This window comes from Peromyscus eremicus, chromosome 1 (genome assembly GCF_949786415.1).
Source record: "Peromyscus eremicus chromosome 1, PerEre_H2_v1, whole genome shotgun sequence".
NCBI lineage: Eukaryota > Metazoa > Chordata > Mammalia > Rodentia > Cricetidae > Peromyscus > Peromyscus eremicus.
This window is the reverse complement of record NC_081416.1, coordinates 77,065,984-77,081,569: the sequence shown is the minus strand read 5'-3', so window position 1 is coordinate 77,081,569 and position 15,586 is coordinate 77,065,984. Positions and strand designations below refer to the sequence as shown.

Genomic DNA, 15,586 nt, shown 5'->3' with positions numbered 1-15,586 from the left:
TCTTTCACAGATTGGTAAAGCTGTGTGTACTTGGGGCCCATTGGGCTACCATACAATCCCTGGAGCTCTGGGTCGCCAGAGTGATGCACCAAGGGGAGCTGGGCCCTCGTCAAGGTCGGCCTCCCAGCTCAGCCAGCCTCCTGCAGGATATGTGCAGGGCCCAGCTTCAATAAAAGCATCCCTGCATTTCCCTCTCACACTGCTCTGTTTCTTCCTTTCAGGGTTATACTAAGGACATGGTGACAGACTTTGATGAGAAACATGATGAGTATTTAATATTGCTTCAGCAGAGAAACCGGTAAGAGCAAGCCACCTGATGGCAACCCTTGTTATTAACCAAATAAAAATTGATTTCGACTTATTAATAGCACAGGACACAGGAACGGGCACAGAGTCCCCCTCCATGCAGAGGCTGGGCTTATCACCTGCACTTGCAGCTCCACCCCTTCCCCCAAGCCTCCACCCCATCCAGTGCTTTAGTTGCATCTTTGATTGACCCATAGCAAACTGTGGGCTGTGCAGGTACCACTTCTTGTCTCATGATGGAGAGGTGGGGGCAGAGGTGTAACAGACCCCTTGCAAGTCACCTGGAAATGGTAGGCTGCACCTCTTGGGCATCAACTTGCCCTGGAAAACTGAGTTTGTGGAAAGGTAAAAGTCAATTTACTTTGTGTCTGAAGTTGCTCAGGGTGTCATTTAAAGTTGGGGAGGGGCTATTAGGTTCTTGTGCTGGTTCTTGCAGAAGCTCATACTACTACAGTGTGTAGTAGTCAAGGTCATAGCAACCTGTGTGATCTGAAGGCCTCTCTCTGTTCCTTTGCAAGATCGAGCAAGTTTAATTTTAGTTCGTTATGGTTTGCATTCAGACCTGAACCTTCATATGAGCTGTATATCCCTACTTAGAGCCTAGGAGTTGCCCAGTGTTAAGGAGCTGGAACAGGTGGATACCTGTAACTTCCCTGTCCACCCTGCGCGGCGCTGCCATGGGTATTTGTAGAAACACAGGTGGAGGAGGGGCAGAGAGCCTCCGAGCTGGCAGAGAAATGAGGATCTAGATTTATGTTTTATAGTATTGGTAATGAATTCAAGTCAAACCACAAGCCAAATAGAATTCTGCAGAACCACTAACCAGATCTGCCTGGGATGGAAAGACCCAGCAAAGGTAGGAATTGGTGTTATTGGAGGGTCTGTGTTATGGGAGTAGACTTGTATTGCAGGTAAGTGGTCTGAAAGATGTCAGCTCAAATCCCATTCAACCCTTGTCTGGCTGTCTGGATACCTGTTGGTTTGGGGGTGCCCTGGTGATGGTGTTGGGGGTGTATGGGATAACCTCACGTATTATCGTGTAGCATCTCCACCCATTATAGAATTTCATTAAGATCCCTGTCTCTGGGCTAAGGATGTGGCTCAGTTGGTAAGATCTTTGCCTAGCCTGTATGAAACCTTGGGTGTATAAAGCTGGGTATAGTGGAACATGCCTGTAATCTTAGCACTTGGGAGGTAGAGGCAGAATGATCTGATGCTCAAAGTCATCCTTGGGTACATAGTGAGTTCAAGGCCAGCCTGGGCTACAAAGACCTTGGTTATATATACACATCCCTGTATCTATGACAACAAGGCTCACTTTCACTTTCAAATATGCCCAGTGAGTTGGCAGTTCCAGAAGTGCTAAGTGGTGCCCTCTGTGCCCAACCACTTAGCAGAACTTTCCCAGCCTCCCAGGGGCAGGCAGCTCGAGTGAGAACAGCAGATAGCTCCTGCTGATTAGACCCTCATGGGTGTTTATCCTGACATTTATGCCAGGGGGTTGGATGTTTTTATTCAGTCTCTGGCAGGCTGGATGTTGCCACTGAACACCTGGGTGATGGTTTAATCATCTCAGGTGCTCATCTGGGGAGAGAGTGTCTTAGCTCCTTATGAGCAGATTGTTTCTCATTAATCGGGGATCAATAAGTGTTATCGCAGAGGTGCTGGCTGACAGCATAGATGGGAATTTCACAGATGAGGTTGCAGCATGGTGACAAAAATATATCGCAATCGAGTTGCTGTGAATGGTGGGGGTGGGTAACCCTGGATGCAGGCAATGAGAAGAAGCTGGAAAGGAACCCTTACCAGAGACTTGTGAAGAAGGGGATGCCCTGAATAGTGGTCAGGTTGGCTTCAAGGCACCTTTTCTAAAGTGCCAGCCACATACTAGGTGTCATAGTCCACTATCTTATCATAGGCCAACCAGACAGGCAGGTGGAGTGATTGAACCCATTTGACAGACAGGGAGTAGTCCCAGTGTAGTGAACAGGAAGTGGTGGGACCGGATTATACTTTATTTACGATTTTTTTGACATTCTCATAGTGATCAAAAGTACAGAAACCTGCCAGGCCTGCCAGTGGCCCCAAGTATACTAAGAAAGGAGTTGGTGGGGCAAAGCTGTGGGTTACTTGGTGATCTACTTGTGTGCCTGGCATGATGGTAGAGGCTAAGGACTGACCTGGCCCTCAGGAGTGAACCCCAGGCTGCTTAGCTGGGTGCTGAGCCCCTTAGAAGGTGCAATGTCAGCAGAGATTTGCTCAGGATGTATCTGCCCCCAGGATACTTGTTACCATGAGCCTTGTATTTTGGGAGTGCTTTCCATGTGCCTAGCCTCACCTAGGAAAGGAACTATTATTGTATGAAGAAGACAGACTGTGTTAATATTTTCATTTTGTTTTGGTTTTTTTTAATTTAAAATTTATTTATGGGAAGCGTGTACATCATAGGGTGAATGTGGAAATCAGAACTTGTGGAAATCTCTCCTTTCACCATGTAGCTTTGGGGAATTGAACTTATGTCTTCAGTATGGCAGCAAGCACCTTACCAGCTGAGCCATCTCAGCACCCCACAGTTATTAGTTAGCAGCTGATTAGTTTGGTTGTGAAGATAAAAAAACAAAACAAAAAATCCCCAGGGTTAAATGGACTTATTAACTAGGAAACTGTTGACTTACGGAGTGAAGAACTCAATCATGGGGTGGGGTACTGCTGAGTGGCAGTTCACTCATCTAGCATGCACAAGGCCCTGGGTTCCACCACCACTATGGCACTCTGACTTCAGGCAGAGCCAGTTCCAGGTGCATAACTTACGTCATCAAAACTCTTTCCACTTGGATCTCCTCCTGGGGCAGCAGGTCCATCTCCCTTGAGGCCATGTTCTGGATGTTTCCCTCAACCACCTTTCTCAGGGACCGAATAACACAATTGCCAGACTCTTGGATCTAGTAACAATCTACGTCCTCCTTCCACTCCCCACACCACAGCCCCCTTTGCTGCCAGCTCTCTAGACGTGAGCCTGATCTTCCCAGTCAGTCCTTGTCACTCAGCCCTCTGATCATGCTGCTTGATGTTGCTCAGATCTGCTCAGCTGTGATTACATCTCCAGTGCGACTGAGTGGCTGGAATCATCAAGAAGGTGCTAGGGCAAAGCAAACCTACCATATCACTTGAGCCTCCTCCCTGGTCCTCCCTAACCCTGCCTGCAGCACGTAACCACTCTCTGCTTCTGGACAGTCATGGTGGCTTCATGCTCACCTTACCACTGCCAGGGAGTTCATCTAGGGAGAGGGTTGGGCAATAGAGACGTCACCTGCTCCCTTCCTCTGCCCACCAGCTCTCCTCACCTTCCAAATACAGCTCCTGGGAGTTCCTTCAGGAACAGTCCCTTTCCCCACTCACTTCATGTGGCTTGGGTAGGAGTGACTCCGTAGTCCAATTTCTTGGGTGGCCAAGGACTAGAGCACCTCACCAGAACAGACTGATTAGCAGAGGTGGGTGGGGTGGGAGGTGTAGAAATGGAGCTTAAGCAAGGCCCTAAGGAGCCCTCCTCAGGAAGGCTGTGCTGGAAGCATTAGGAAAGAAATGCTCTCTTCCCCAAAGTAGCATGTGGGTGGGGCCCTGCCATGACAGGGCAGCAGTGGGCAGGCTCAGCTGTGGACAGTCGGGGACCCTACACTCTAGACAGCCTTATGCAAAATAGCTATCCATTTTAAGGAAGCATCTTTTGGTGGTGCCACCTGAATGTCACTGTGTTCATCTGCAGCAGGGGAGTTTCTTTACCCAGTCTTTTCACAGTGTGAGCAATTATCTCCTAATTTATCAGTTTCATATATCCACATTCTCATAAATCATCCTGCTTAAGTAAGGGCCCACATGCAGTGCCAGCCCCAGATCCAGGGCCGTGGGACAATGTTTTAACTGTGTTGCTGGGACCCAGGGCAGTCTCTGGAGGGAAGTCAGGACATGTTCTCTACCTGGCAGGTCAGTTTCCTGGCGGACCCTGAGCCTGCTGACTCCTCGGAGCACTCTTGAGTTCTGTGCTCCCAGGCGTGTGTAGATCATCCCTGTGTGTAGATCATCACTTAGCGACTTGTGTTTTCCTTCTGTTCTATGTTGTTGCCCAACAATCAGGCACATTGCAAGCTTCCAAGGCTGGCAAGAGATAAGCAGTCTGTAATCTGTGTTCCTGCCATCTTTGTTGAAAAGATTGATATGTCAGCTGCCGAAAAAATGGTTGGAAAGTAAACAAAGACAGCACCCATAATGCCACCATCTTCCTCCACAACCGACGTCGTTTTTATATTTATCATCTTCTGCTCAAGGCCCACAAACCCAGTTTTTTCCTTCCAATTTTGCACTTACTGCATACATACTGTTGTGTTTTGATCAATTTTTAAAGTTAGTGTACAATGGAATTGATTCCATCATGGCATCTTTATACAGAGATACCCCTCCCTCCCATTTACTGTTTTGTGTGTGCAAGTGTATGTTTGTGCACACATGTGTGTACATATGGAAGCCAGAGGTCAGCCTCAGGTGTCATTCCCTAGGGGCTGTCCTCCTTGGTCTGGGGCTTGCCTTGCTAATCAGGCTACAGTGCTGGGATGTCAAGTGTGTGCCACCACACCTGGCTTTTTTTAGATCTGGGTGCTTGAGCTCAGCCTTTATGCTTGGTGGGAGAGCACTTCATTGAGTGCCACCCACCCCGACCCTGTGAGGAGACCACAGGTATGTTCCGTGCAGCATAATGTCCCAACCTCCACTCCCTAGCATCGGGTGCTGGCTTGTGTTCAGGATTTGTTGGTCTCAATACTAACCTTTTTCATGCCCAGAGTTATTGCTTAGGAATTGCTGGAATGTACTTTCTGGGAAAGGATCAAATATGCAGCATCATCTGTGTTTTCCTATTCCTCCTGAGAAGGGGCTGTGAGTTGTCAGCAGTGTCTGAGTTTGCCATACTGTCTCACAAGGGGTGACACGTCTGTTTTAATGATGACTCTGGAGTGACAGTACCCAAAGTTTGCATCTCGAGCCTCCCACATAGCAGCTGGGTGACCTTGGGCAGGTTACTTACCCTCTCTGTGTCTCACTTTCCTTATCTATGGAGAGGGATAATAAAGTAATCATGAAAAGTAATGTCTTCCTCAGTTGGTACTTATTCTTATGTTCTGTGTCTGTGATTGGCAGCTCACTGGAACATGTTTCTCAACATTCCCATGCAATTGTAGCCATTCTCAGAGATACAAGGGCAGCAAAATCTTAGTTGCTTGACACACTTTGTTTGAAGAGGCAAAGCCAGGAAGCTTTTGGTCTTCTCATTGTCTTTCCTTTATGGCTGTTGAGGGACATTAAGCACCTTGGTTTGCAGTTCTGTGCTTTTCTTGGTGGTTTTGCTATTTCAGGTGGCTCCGGATTTCGTGTGTATGTGTGTGTGTGTGTGTGTATGTGTGTGTGTGTGTGTGTGTGTGTGTGTGTGTGTGTGTGTGTGTGGTGTGTGCTCACGTGTGGAATCCAGAGGATAACCTCTGCTTTTGTTCCTTGAGTACCAGCCACTCTGTTTTTGAGACCAAGCCCCTTGCTACACTGATTGGCTAGATGAGGCTTGTCCCCTCCTCCTCAGCACTGGATTACCATGCCTGGCTTTGTTTGTTGCTCTGTCTTTTGAGACAAAGTCTCACTATGTAGCTTGGCTGGCCTGGAATTCAGAGATGCCTCTGCCTCCTGAGTGCTGGGATTAAAGGCCTGTGCCAGAGTCTGGGGCTAAATTCAGGTCTTCATACTTTGCAGGGCAAACACTGTACCAGCTGAGCTGTCCCCAGCCAGGTATCTTTACTTTTATTGTTTGTTTCTGTTGAGACAGGACTTCAAATTCTAGCCCAGGCTAGCCTCAAACTCCTTACAACCCTCTTGTTCCCAGTGAGATTACAGGTATAACCACCATGCCTGCCGGGTAGGCAGTACAGCCAGAGCTGTTACACAGTGAAACCTTGTCTTGAAAAACAAGAACAACAATAACAAAAGCTTGGTGTGGTGGTACACACTTTAATTCCTAGCACTCAGGAGGCAGAGGCAGGCAGATCTCTGAAGCCAGCCTAGTTTACATAGTGAGTTCCAGGACAGCCAGGGCTGCAGAGAAACCCTGTTCCGAAAGACGTAATGCAGAACAAGTCTAAAAAGTCTCTTCTAAGACTAAGACTCAAGGCAGTTTCTTAATTGTAGCCCCTTACAAAATCAAAAAGCAGATTGTATGCTTCCTGCCCACAATGACACAGAATATACATTATGATTCCAAAACGGAGGAATAGGGGCATAATGAGGAAATACTGGACCAAAGCAAGACTGAAATCCAGGAAGGAAAACTCCAAATCCTGTAACTCCATGTATGATGTCAAAGAGCTTAGATGGTGTCACCCTTCCAGCTTTGCTGACTGCAGCACACTGCTTTTCCTTGAGTTGGTTCCTCTGTGTGCAGCTTCTCCTGGCAGACATCCCACAGCTCTGGCATCTTCAACATCCTGGGATCTCCAATGAATCCCGGCTTCACTTTCATAGCTTCATACAATGACCTTTCTGGGTTTCTATGTAGGGACTCCCTCCCCTGCCACATGCCTTGCCTTGGCAACTTTCTTTAACCACAGAGGAAGAGACCACAACCTCTTTTCTCTGGTATCTTTCATGACTCTAAAGCCAGAACCATGTGGTAGATGCTGCCAAATTCTGCTGCCTGCTTCGGATGGATCCTGACACCTCCTTTAATCGTATTTGCATAAGCTTTTCTTTGTAGGTGCTTTTAGGTAGAGGAAATCCCTTGAACCTTTTCCTTTTAAAAATTGCAGGATTAGCTAGGTGGAGTCTTGCCCTGAGGGCAGCACTTCCTTTATTCCATTTTCCATCAGTCCTCTCCTCATCTCCTTCAGCAAATGCCTTGGCTCCCACATTAAATTTCCTGGGGTTCTTGTTCTCCTCAAACTGTACATTTTGTATTTCCTTTTGCCCTGCTTGCTCTTTTTCATTGCTGCATAAGAGTGATCACTAGTAACCATGTAGCAGAATCAATATCAGGCTGTCTTGAAGTCTCCTCTGCCAACAAAATTAGTCCAAAACTTTTCAGTGTAGCCTCAGGCAGATTCTTAGGACAAGAGCAGAAAGCAGCCTCATTCTTTGCCAAAATATCAGAAGAATGGTCTCTGGTTCAATTGCTAATATTGCTCTCCTCTGAAACCTTGAGCTGGGCCCCACAGTCCACATTTCACTCAGCACTACAGTCTTCCAAGCTCCTACTAGAATGGCCCATTAAGCTCTGCTTACAGCGTTCAACTGCTTTCCTATTCCCAAGTCCCCAAATCTTCCACATTCCTCCAAAAACAGCATGATCGAGCCTTTCACAGCAATAGCCCATTCCCAGATTCTAGCTTTGATTTTAGTTACTTTTTAATGCTGTAGTAAAACACCATGAACAAGGCAACTTATAAAAGAAACTGTTTAATTGGGATTACAGTGCCCTAAGAATCTTTTACCATCATGGTAGGAGCATGGCAGCAGGCAGGCAGGCAGGCATGGCACTGGAACAGCAGCTGAGAGCTTACCCACATACATGAAGCAGAGAAGTGGGTGTGGTGGGAGTCTTTTGAAACCTCAAAGTCTGCCTGCAGTTACACACTTCTTCCTAATCCTTCCCAAATAGTTCTACCAACTGAGGCCCAAGTATCCAAACATATGAGCCTATGGGGGCCATTCTCATTCAAACCATCACAGAGACATTATCATCACTTTGCCAAAGTAGTTCACTGCTGGCTTTGGGGACATAGAGGTCAGATACTGCTGAGATCTAGGCAGGCAATCTTTTTTCTTCCAGGCTATTAAAGCATTTGAAGGCCAAGGATCCTGTACAGCTGAGGCTGGAGCACTTGGAACAAGGTTTCTCTGTCTATGTCAATGGGGCCAATTCAGAGCTGAAGACATCCCCACGGAAAGCTGTGCACACAGACTTCTCCAGAAGTGCTTCACAGGCTGAGGGGTCACAAGGTGAGTGCAGACCCTTCCAGGCCAGGCAGCAGTTTTTTTAGTTGAAAATTAAGGGATGGGATGTAGCTCAGTGTTAGAACACTTGCCTGGCATAAACAAAACACTGCAAAAGAAAATAAATTAAGGAGATAAGTTAGAGACTTTGGAAATACCCTGTATGTGTGAGCTTACCAGCAAATGTGTTAACTGTACCCACCTGTCCAGAAAGATAGCCCAAGAACAAGGGAGATGAACACTCTTGAAGGTGCTAGGGATGGAGTCCAGGGCCTCACATGTGCTCAGCAACCACTCCAAGCTTAAATCCATTTTTACTCCTTTTCAAACTAGATGTGGCCTCCACGCCCAAAACCAAAGGCAGCTAGAGCAAGAAATTTCTAGTTTTTATATTACCTGAGGCTCTAATGTCCATGATTTTAAGGGCTATTTTAAATAATACCTGATATGCACATATTAACTTTAATACTTAACATCTATGAAATATTTTATTCCACCATTCATTTTTACATTTAGTTAATCCAGCCTTCATGCTTTAAAGGGATTTCATGTGTCCACTGAGAGCCTGAGAGTATGATGGAAAAGTTCCCCACCTAGTCTATCCTGTAGGTGAACTGGAAAATGATTTGGTATTGAATGGATAGAATAGTTAAACAGGTGGGACAAGGCTTCAGATTGGCTGTGTTACTCTGAGGAATCTACTTGGTCTCTCTGTATTATTGTAAGTCATTGCTTTACAGGTATGGGAAGCTTCCAAGCCATTATATACTGGGAAGGTAAAAACAACAACAAAGGGACAAGAGGAGACAATGATATCCCCAAATATTCCCCTAAGAGAGCCACTGTAGTATTTTAAACACAGTTTCCCAGGAGCTTTGTAGGCCCTGGGGCTAAGAAGGAATGGCATGGCTCTTCTAGCTTTTATTGTGGGCATGCTGCTAGTTGGTGGAATTACAGAAATCAGGGTTATCTGAACTTGGGACTGCAGCAGTATATTCATTCATTCCTCAGATAATGTCTCCATCCACCCTCTTTTATACATGGCGGCCTGCTGTAGGAACTACACTTTACGTCTATGTTTTGATGATGGCTCTTTGTGTCTGCAGAGCTACCTGATAGGATATTAGACATGTCATTTTACAGAATGGATATTCTGTGACTCTTACACTTTGCTTCTGCTGGGCATTGGCTTGCTTGCAGCTTGCTTCAATAGGACGATGCATCCATCCTATGCATGGCCTTGGGCAGCTGGACTGGATTGCAGATGTAGGCCATCAGTGTGAACTTGTTTTCCATGTCTCACCAGCCCCTTCTCTGTCTCTGTTGCAGATTATGGACGAAGAACCCTGTTCAGAGAAGCTGAAGAAGTCTTAAGACGCAGCTCGAGGACAGCACCGGGAAAGGTCCAGCGCCGAGGATGGCACCAGGTCTGGAAATAGGAGCAGAGCCAGGACCATGGCTCTGGCACTTGATTAGGATGAGGAGCGGGCCTGTGGAGGATTTAAGCCCCTATGGGTCTGATGGCTATAGGACACCCTATCTGCATGGACTGGTTTCTGGGGTTCCTGCCCTGCTGTGGAGTCTTCCCTCTGCCTGGGACCTCCAGGGCCCACAGGGAGTGCAGTAAGAGCAGACTCAGGCTCATTCTTGAGGGCTCATTTATCCACTTGCTTTTTATTGAATACATACTATGTGCCAGTCTTGACCAGAGATAATGCAAATGACCAGGACAGAACCCTACCTGGTGAACTGAGATGTCCTTTTAGGTGGCTGCTGATGTTGCTGAAACATAGCCTTCGTTTCTGAGTCCTGCCCCTGAGTCCCAGCACTGCCCCAGCTACACATGACCTCTCTGCTTTGTACTCACAGCACACCCAGAGCCTGGCTTTTCACGTTGTCTACTCTGATTAGGGAGCAGAGGAGGCAGGTGCTTAGAAAAACTCAGGGACCTGCCCAAGGTTATAGCTAAGAAGTGCCAGAATCATGACTTAGAATCAAATCTTTGGCTCTGAGTTCTATATTCTCGCCCAACTAGACTTTGCTATGGCCCCTTACTAGCTTCCCTTGGGGATGGTTCTGGCTCTCTATGGAGGTGCCTAATGTACCCAAGTGTCACTCTATGCTGTGTGTATACTGAGGTTGAATCATGAGGTTTTAGCTCCTGTTGTATCTTTTGCATTCAGATGGCCTCAAGGACCATATACAACACAGATTGGGAGGCGTAGGCAGGGGCTCATTGTCACTATTAATCACTATGGGGGAAATTGGGCATTGTGCTTCACAGTAGACTTCAGTAAAGGTTTTCATGTGCTTGCCACCTAGCATGTCTTCACAGCAATCCAATTGGTTGATGTGTGTCCTCATGGTGCTGCCCTAGAAATGGAGGCCTAGAAAGCCAAAAGCACTAGTCCTGGGTCACCTGACCCCAAAGTGAAGAAGCTGGGTTGGGGTATGGAATGGGCCTGTTGCTGCAGACGCCTTGGTCTTCATACCTGTGCTTATTGGAAACATTATTGTGCCTGCTTTAGCTGGGGTCTGAAGAGCAGGCCCACAGGACACCAGCCTGGGCGCTTGTGTCTGTCCCCAGCCATGAATGTTAATTTCTTGTTAATGAGGCCTTTCTTGCCTGCCTCACTCCACACAGCTCTTCTGCTTGTTTGGAGTGCTTCCTATTATCACAAGCCATATTTGTGTCTTAGACTGTGACTTAATGGCTGGCCCCAGAGTCTGTCCAATTTAAAAGACTTGGCCTAAGATTAATTAGCATCCCTCCCATCTCTCCTGTGGCTCCCCACTTCACAAGACTTAATCAGGGCTAATTTCCCCTTGCCTCCCAAAGCCGCTCTGCTATAATTGCCCTTCTGCACTGCAGCAGTCAGGGGTCACTCAGTGTCTAACAAAAGGGACGGCTGTTTGAGTAGAAAGCTGGCCAGGCTGGGAGTGGTGTGCACGTAGTCCTGGGGCTGGCAAGCTGGGCCCATTGGAGGGGGGCCTCCGGCCCACATTGCACAGCTGTCTGCCCTGGCCTGCCAGGAGAGCTGATGCCCAGGACAGCCGGGAGAGTGGAGACAGCCTCAAGGATGCCAAGACAGATCATGTTCTGTGGCATGACCAGTGTGGGATGGAGCTGAAAAGCCTGTTGCCTCCAGGACAGTGCTCAGAAATAACAGCGACCTACCCCTCTCTTCCCCTCCTTGCATCTGTTCTCCCTGTCTGAGGCAATGTGATTGGCTGGACCTCCTTTGCACACAGACCTTGAGCCATGAGGAGCTTCAGTGATGGCCGCTGATACCACCCTCAGGGTCCCAGCACCTTGGCAGAGCAGAAGTCAGGTCATGACGTACATTATGTACTGTTTCTTCTACCATACTTCCTCTCCCCGCCTGGCTCTTCAGGGTGTTTGAACTTGTAGCTCCTGGGAGTGGAAGAGAATGGGATCTAGGATGCTTCTTTGGTGTGTGTTTTGGAGCTGGTAATGGACCTCCCTGAGCTTTACCTTTATTATTGTCACAACCTCTTGGGACTGTTAGGAAGGCGTGTGTGTGGTGTCACAGGTGGGCTATGAGCAGTGCACTTCTTCAGCTAGGTGCCCCGGTGGCAGGAGAGGAGGCTATGATGAGGTTAGTGCTTGCAGCCCCCTGGTGCTCATCCTCTTGCTGTCTGCCTTTTCGTCTAGAAGATGGTCAGTAAAGGATACCTGCCTCAGAAGGTAGCTGATGAGGATCCCCCAGCTAGTGTCTGTGGAGGTTCCTGCCATGCCTGGCACAAAGGTGGTGAATTGATAGTGTTGGTCATTGTTGGGATTGATGGAGGGGTTGAGGATTTCTCAGTCTGGAGGTTTCCAGGCTCTTCATTCTCACTTTTCTATTTATGTCTTTATTTTATTTGTGGGGGGAAGGGAAAGAGTGTATATGAGCAGAGGCCAGAAGGCATCAGCTGTACTCCTCTGTCACTTTTTGCCTATCCCTTTGAGGCAGAATCTCTCTTTAAATGAACCCAGGATTTATATTTTCTTAGCTAGGCTGGAACACAGCAAGTACAAGACATCCTCCTGTCTCTGCCCTCTCAGAGCTGGAGGATGCTAACACCTTTCCACCATAGTCTACTGTGCCTTTGCTCAGGAGGCCCTTCATGTTCCATGGTGCTGGAGTCTAAACTCCAGTCCTCATGACTGCTCAACAATCCCTCTTGACTGCTGAGTTGTCTCTGCTGCTGCTGCCTCATTCTCATGTCTGACCTCACTTCCTCTGCTAGTCCTGGTCATTTATGGAGCACCTTGAAGCTTTGGACCCTTAGTGCTGGGTTGTTAGCTGCAAGTGAAGCAGGCCAGCCCTGCTGCCCTGGAACCCAGGAGATAGGAGTAGGGGACAGGCCAAGACAGCAGTGACCAAGAGTAAGGCAAGTACTATGAAGAAGAGCCATGCATGCAGGAGGGACAGTGGCAGGCAGCAGAGGTACCCAGGGGCCCTGGAGCAGACCTGAGTGTGAAGATCAGTGGTCTCCTTGGAAAGACAGCAGAGTGTGATGGAAAGGTGTGAGCCATGGTCAGTGCATGGTGATGGAGAGGAGGAGCTGGGGACCTGGGTCACAGTTATATGGCCGATCACACAGGCTGAGGAGTCTTCATAGCAGACTGAGTGGAAGGGCTCTGGGAAGCACCAAGATGGGAGAAGCGGCCTTTAGAAATCTCTTGGCTGCTGTGTGCAGATAGGACCATCCTGTCCACCCCCACAACTCAGGGCTTGCAGGATCTCCGAGGCTGTGTTCCTGAATCCACACAGCTCTTCTCTGCCCATTCCCACAGCCCCACTCTGTACCCTATCCTCTGGCTTCACTGACCCATTGCACCCCTCCAGGTCAGTTTCTCACTCCTGGATTGGTTGAAACTTCTAAGAGAAATTATTTGAGTGTCTCAGCTCATCTGTGTTACTAAGGCTGTGGACTGTGGTAGTTGTGGTAGTGGCCTGTGGTAGTTGTGGTAGTGGACTGTGGTAGTTGGCCTTGGTGTGGTGCTGCCTGCTGCCTGAGTGGGCTATATGACTCAAGGTCACCTGTTGCTAATCCTGCCTGGCCTTGAACAGCCTGGCGGTGGGGTATGATTACAATTCATGGTCTAGGATTCTGGAGTTGGGCAGTATAGCCTTGGTGTGTCACTATAATGTTATTATTGTCACCAGGATGAGAAGCTCATTGACACCCTCTGGATTGACATCTTCTGGCCCTAAGAAATGGAGTTAAGTGGAAAGTATCTCCAAGGTAGAAAGTGCCAGAGACAGGTCTTTGGGTCCACAGAAGAGAGAGGGGACAGTCTCTGCCCTCATACTTCTGGAGTTTTAATTTTTTTTTTTTTTTTTTTTTTTTTTTTTTTTTTTTTTTTGAGACAGGGTTTCTCTGTGTAGTTTTGGTGCCTATCCTGGATCTTGCTCTGTAGACCAGGCTGGCCTCAAACTCACAGAGATCCACCTGGCTCTGCCTCCCGAGTTCTGGGATTAAAGGCATGCACCACACTGCCCGGCTGAGTTTCAAATTTTTAATTCTTTATTTACTTTTAAAAAGTTTTGAAATGGGGTCTCATATAGCCTATGCCAGCCTTGAACTCACTATGTAGTTGAGGCTACCCTTGAAGTCTTGATCCTCTTTATGCACCTCCCTCATACTGGGATTACAGGTTTGAGATTCCATGCCCTAGCTGTTTCCATCTTTTGGCTGGGCTCCTCTGTCTTTGGGGGTAGCCAGATGGAAGCTGGTGGTTAAAGTGGCAGGGTCCCAAGTAGCCAGTGGCCAGTTCTTAAAAGCTACCCTACCAGGAATGGGACCATGGCCCTGTCCCAGTCTCAGGGTTTCTTTTATACTGCAGGGCCCACCACAAAGGGCCAATGGGGTCACACTATCACTTCTGCTGGCCGTGGCCTGGTGAACAAGGACTTGGTTATCACAGTGTAGTCTTAGCCTTGTTGACAGCAGCAAACGGCACCTCCCAAGCTGCTGCTCTCTGCTCCTGGGCTTCCTCACTTCTCATGTCCCTGTCCCAGTCTGACAGTCTCATCTCTTCCTGCAGGGTCGAATTCCATTCTTGTAGGCCCAGACCAGCAAGTGGGAAGCACTTTGGTCCTAGCTACTGAAACAGAAGGGCTTTCCCAGGACTACAGGCCTGAAGCTCATTTTGCCAGGAGGCTTTAGAACCACCCATGATGCTCCTGTCCTTGGGGATAACCAGAGGGAGGCAGGTAGTTAAGGTAACAATGTCCCCAGTGGCCAGTTCTTAAAAGCCACCCCACCAGAAATGGGACCATGGCCCCGTCCCAGTTTCAGGGTTTCTCTTGTACTACAGAGCCCACCATAAAGGGCCAGTGGGGGTCACACCATCACTGTTGCTGATCATGGCCTGGTCATTAGTGGGGCTTGGGGGCTCTGGAGGTTGACTGGATGGATGCAGCAGGTTCCCAAGCCACCACCTTTCCTATGGAGCAGCCTGCAGGTGATACCCTGGCATCATCCCTGCTGGCCGTTCCCTTGCTGCTTCTGGGCCTTAGATCTCTCTGCCGCCATCAGTGGATTAAGATTTATGGCTTCCTCAGCCTTGTAATACTTGGGTAGACAGTGGCCTAATCAACAGAGCCGCCGTTTACCAAAATGCTGTCAGCTTTGATAAACGTCACTGGCTCTCGGCATTAAATCGGTAGTGAAGGGATTGGCCTTCCAGTGATTTACTGTGGGCTAGACTCTCAGGAAAGGTCTCCATAGCAGGTTTGCTGTGGGATGAAAGCGGCCTTGGCTGTCCCTCACTGCAACATCTGCTTCCTGGGTCGCTTCAGCCATATGAGCATCTCGAGTATAGCTCACCTCTAGGTTGGGAAGCTGGGTCCCTTTGCTACCTTCTGACTCCTGACCATGTCAAGAGCTGACAAACCTGGGGAGAGCTGATCAAAGACCAGCTCCGCACCCCAGCCTGCTTTGGGGGGATCGGTAGAACCCTTCCACCTCTAGAGGGTGCCATTAACATATCACACAACCTGTACAAGCATGCAGGGCATCCCCTGTGCTTGCTCTTTTTGTGTTTGACAGTACACTTCAATGCACCCTCTTAGAACACTGTATGAGGAGGTGCAGAAGACACACAAATAACTCCGGGCATGAACTGGGTGGAGTGTGGGCTGAGCTTGAAGTGAGCAGCTTTGGGAGGTTTGTGTGGAGAGGCTTTTAAATCCTCCTCCAGCATAGGTACTGCAAAGGTCTGCCAGGGTCTGGGTTTGCAAGTAGG

General features: G+C 48.3%; 1 protein-coding gene across 1 annotated transcript in view; it reads left to right on the top strand.

Annotated features, from left to right (window-relative positions):
* The first annotated feature begins 224 nt into the window (after window positions 1-224).
* The window catches only part of Katnip (katanin interacting protein), a 121,077-nt gene continuing 105,715 nt past the window's right edge, over window positions 225-15,586 (top strand). The window contains exons 1-3 of the mRNA XM_059267211.1: window positions 225-298; window positions 8,162-8,331; window positions 9,655-9,752. Of these exons, the coding sequence (XP_059123194.1) occupies window positions 237-298; window positions 8,162-8,331; window positions 9,655-9,752 (330 nt within the window). The 5' untranslated portion in view covers window positions 225-236. The remainder of the gene's footprint in view (window positions 299-8,161; window positions 8,332-9,654; window positions 9,753-15,586) is intronic.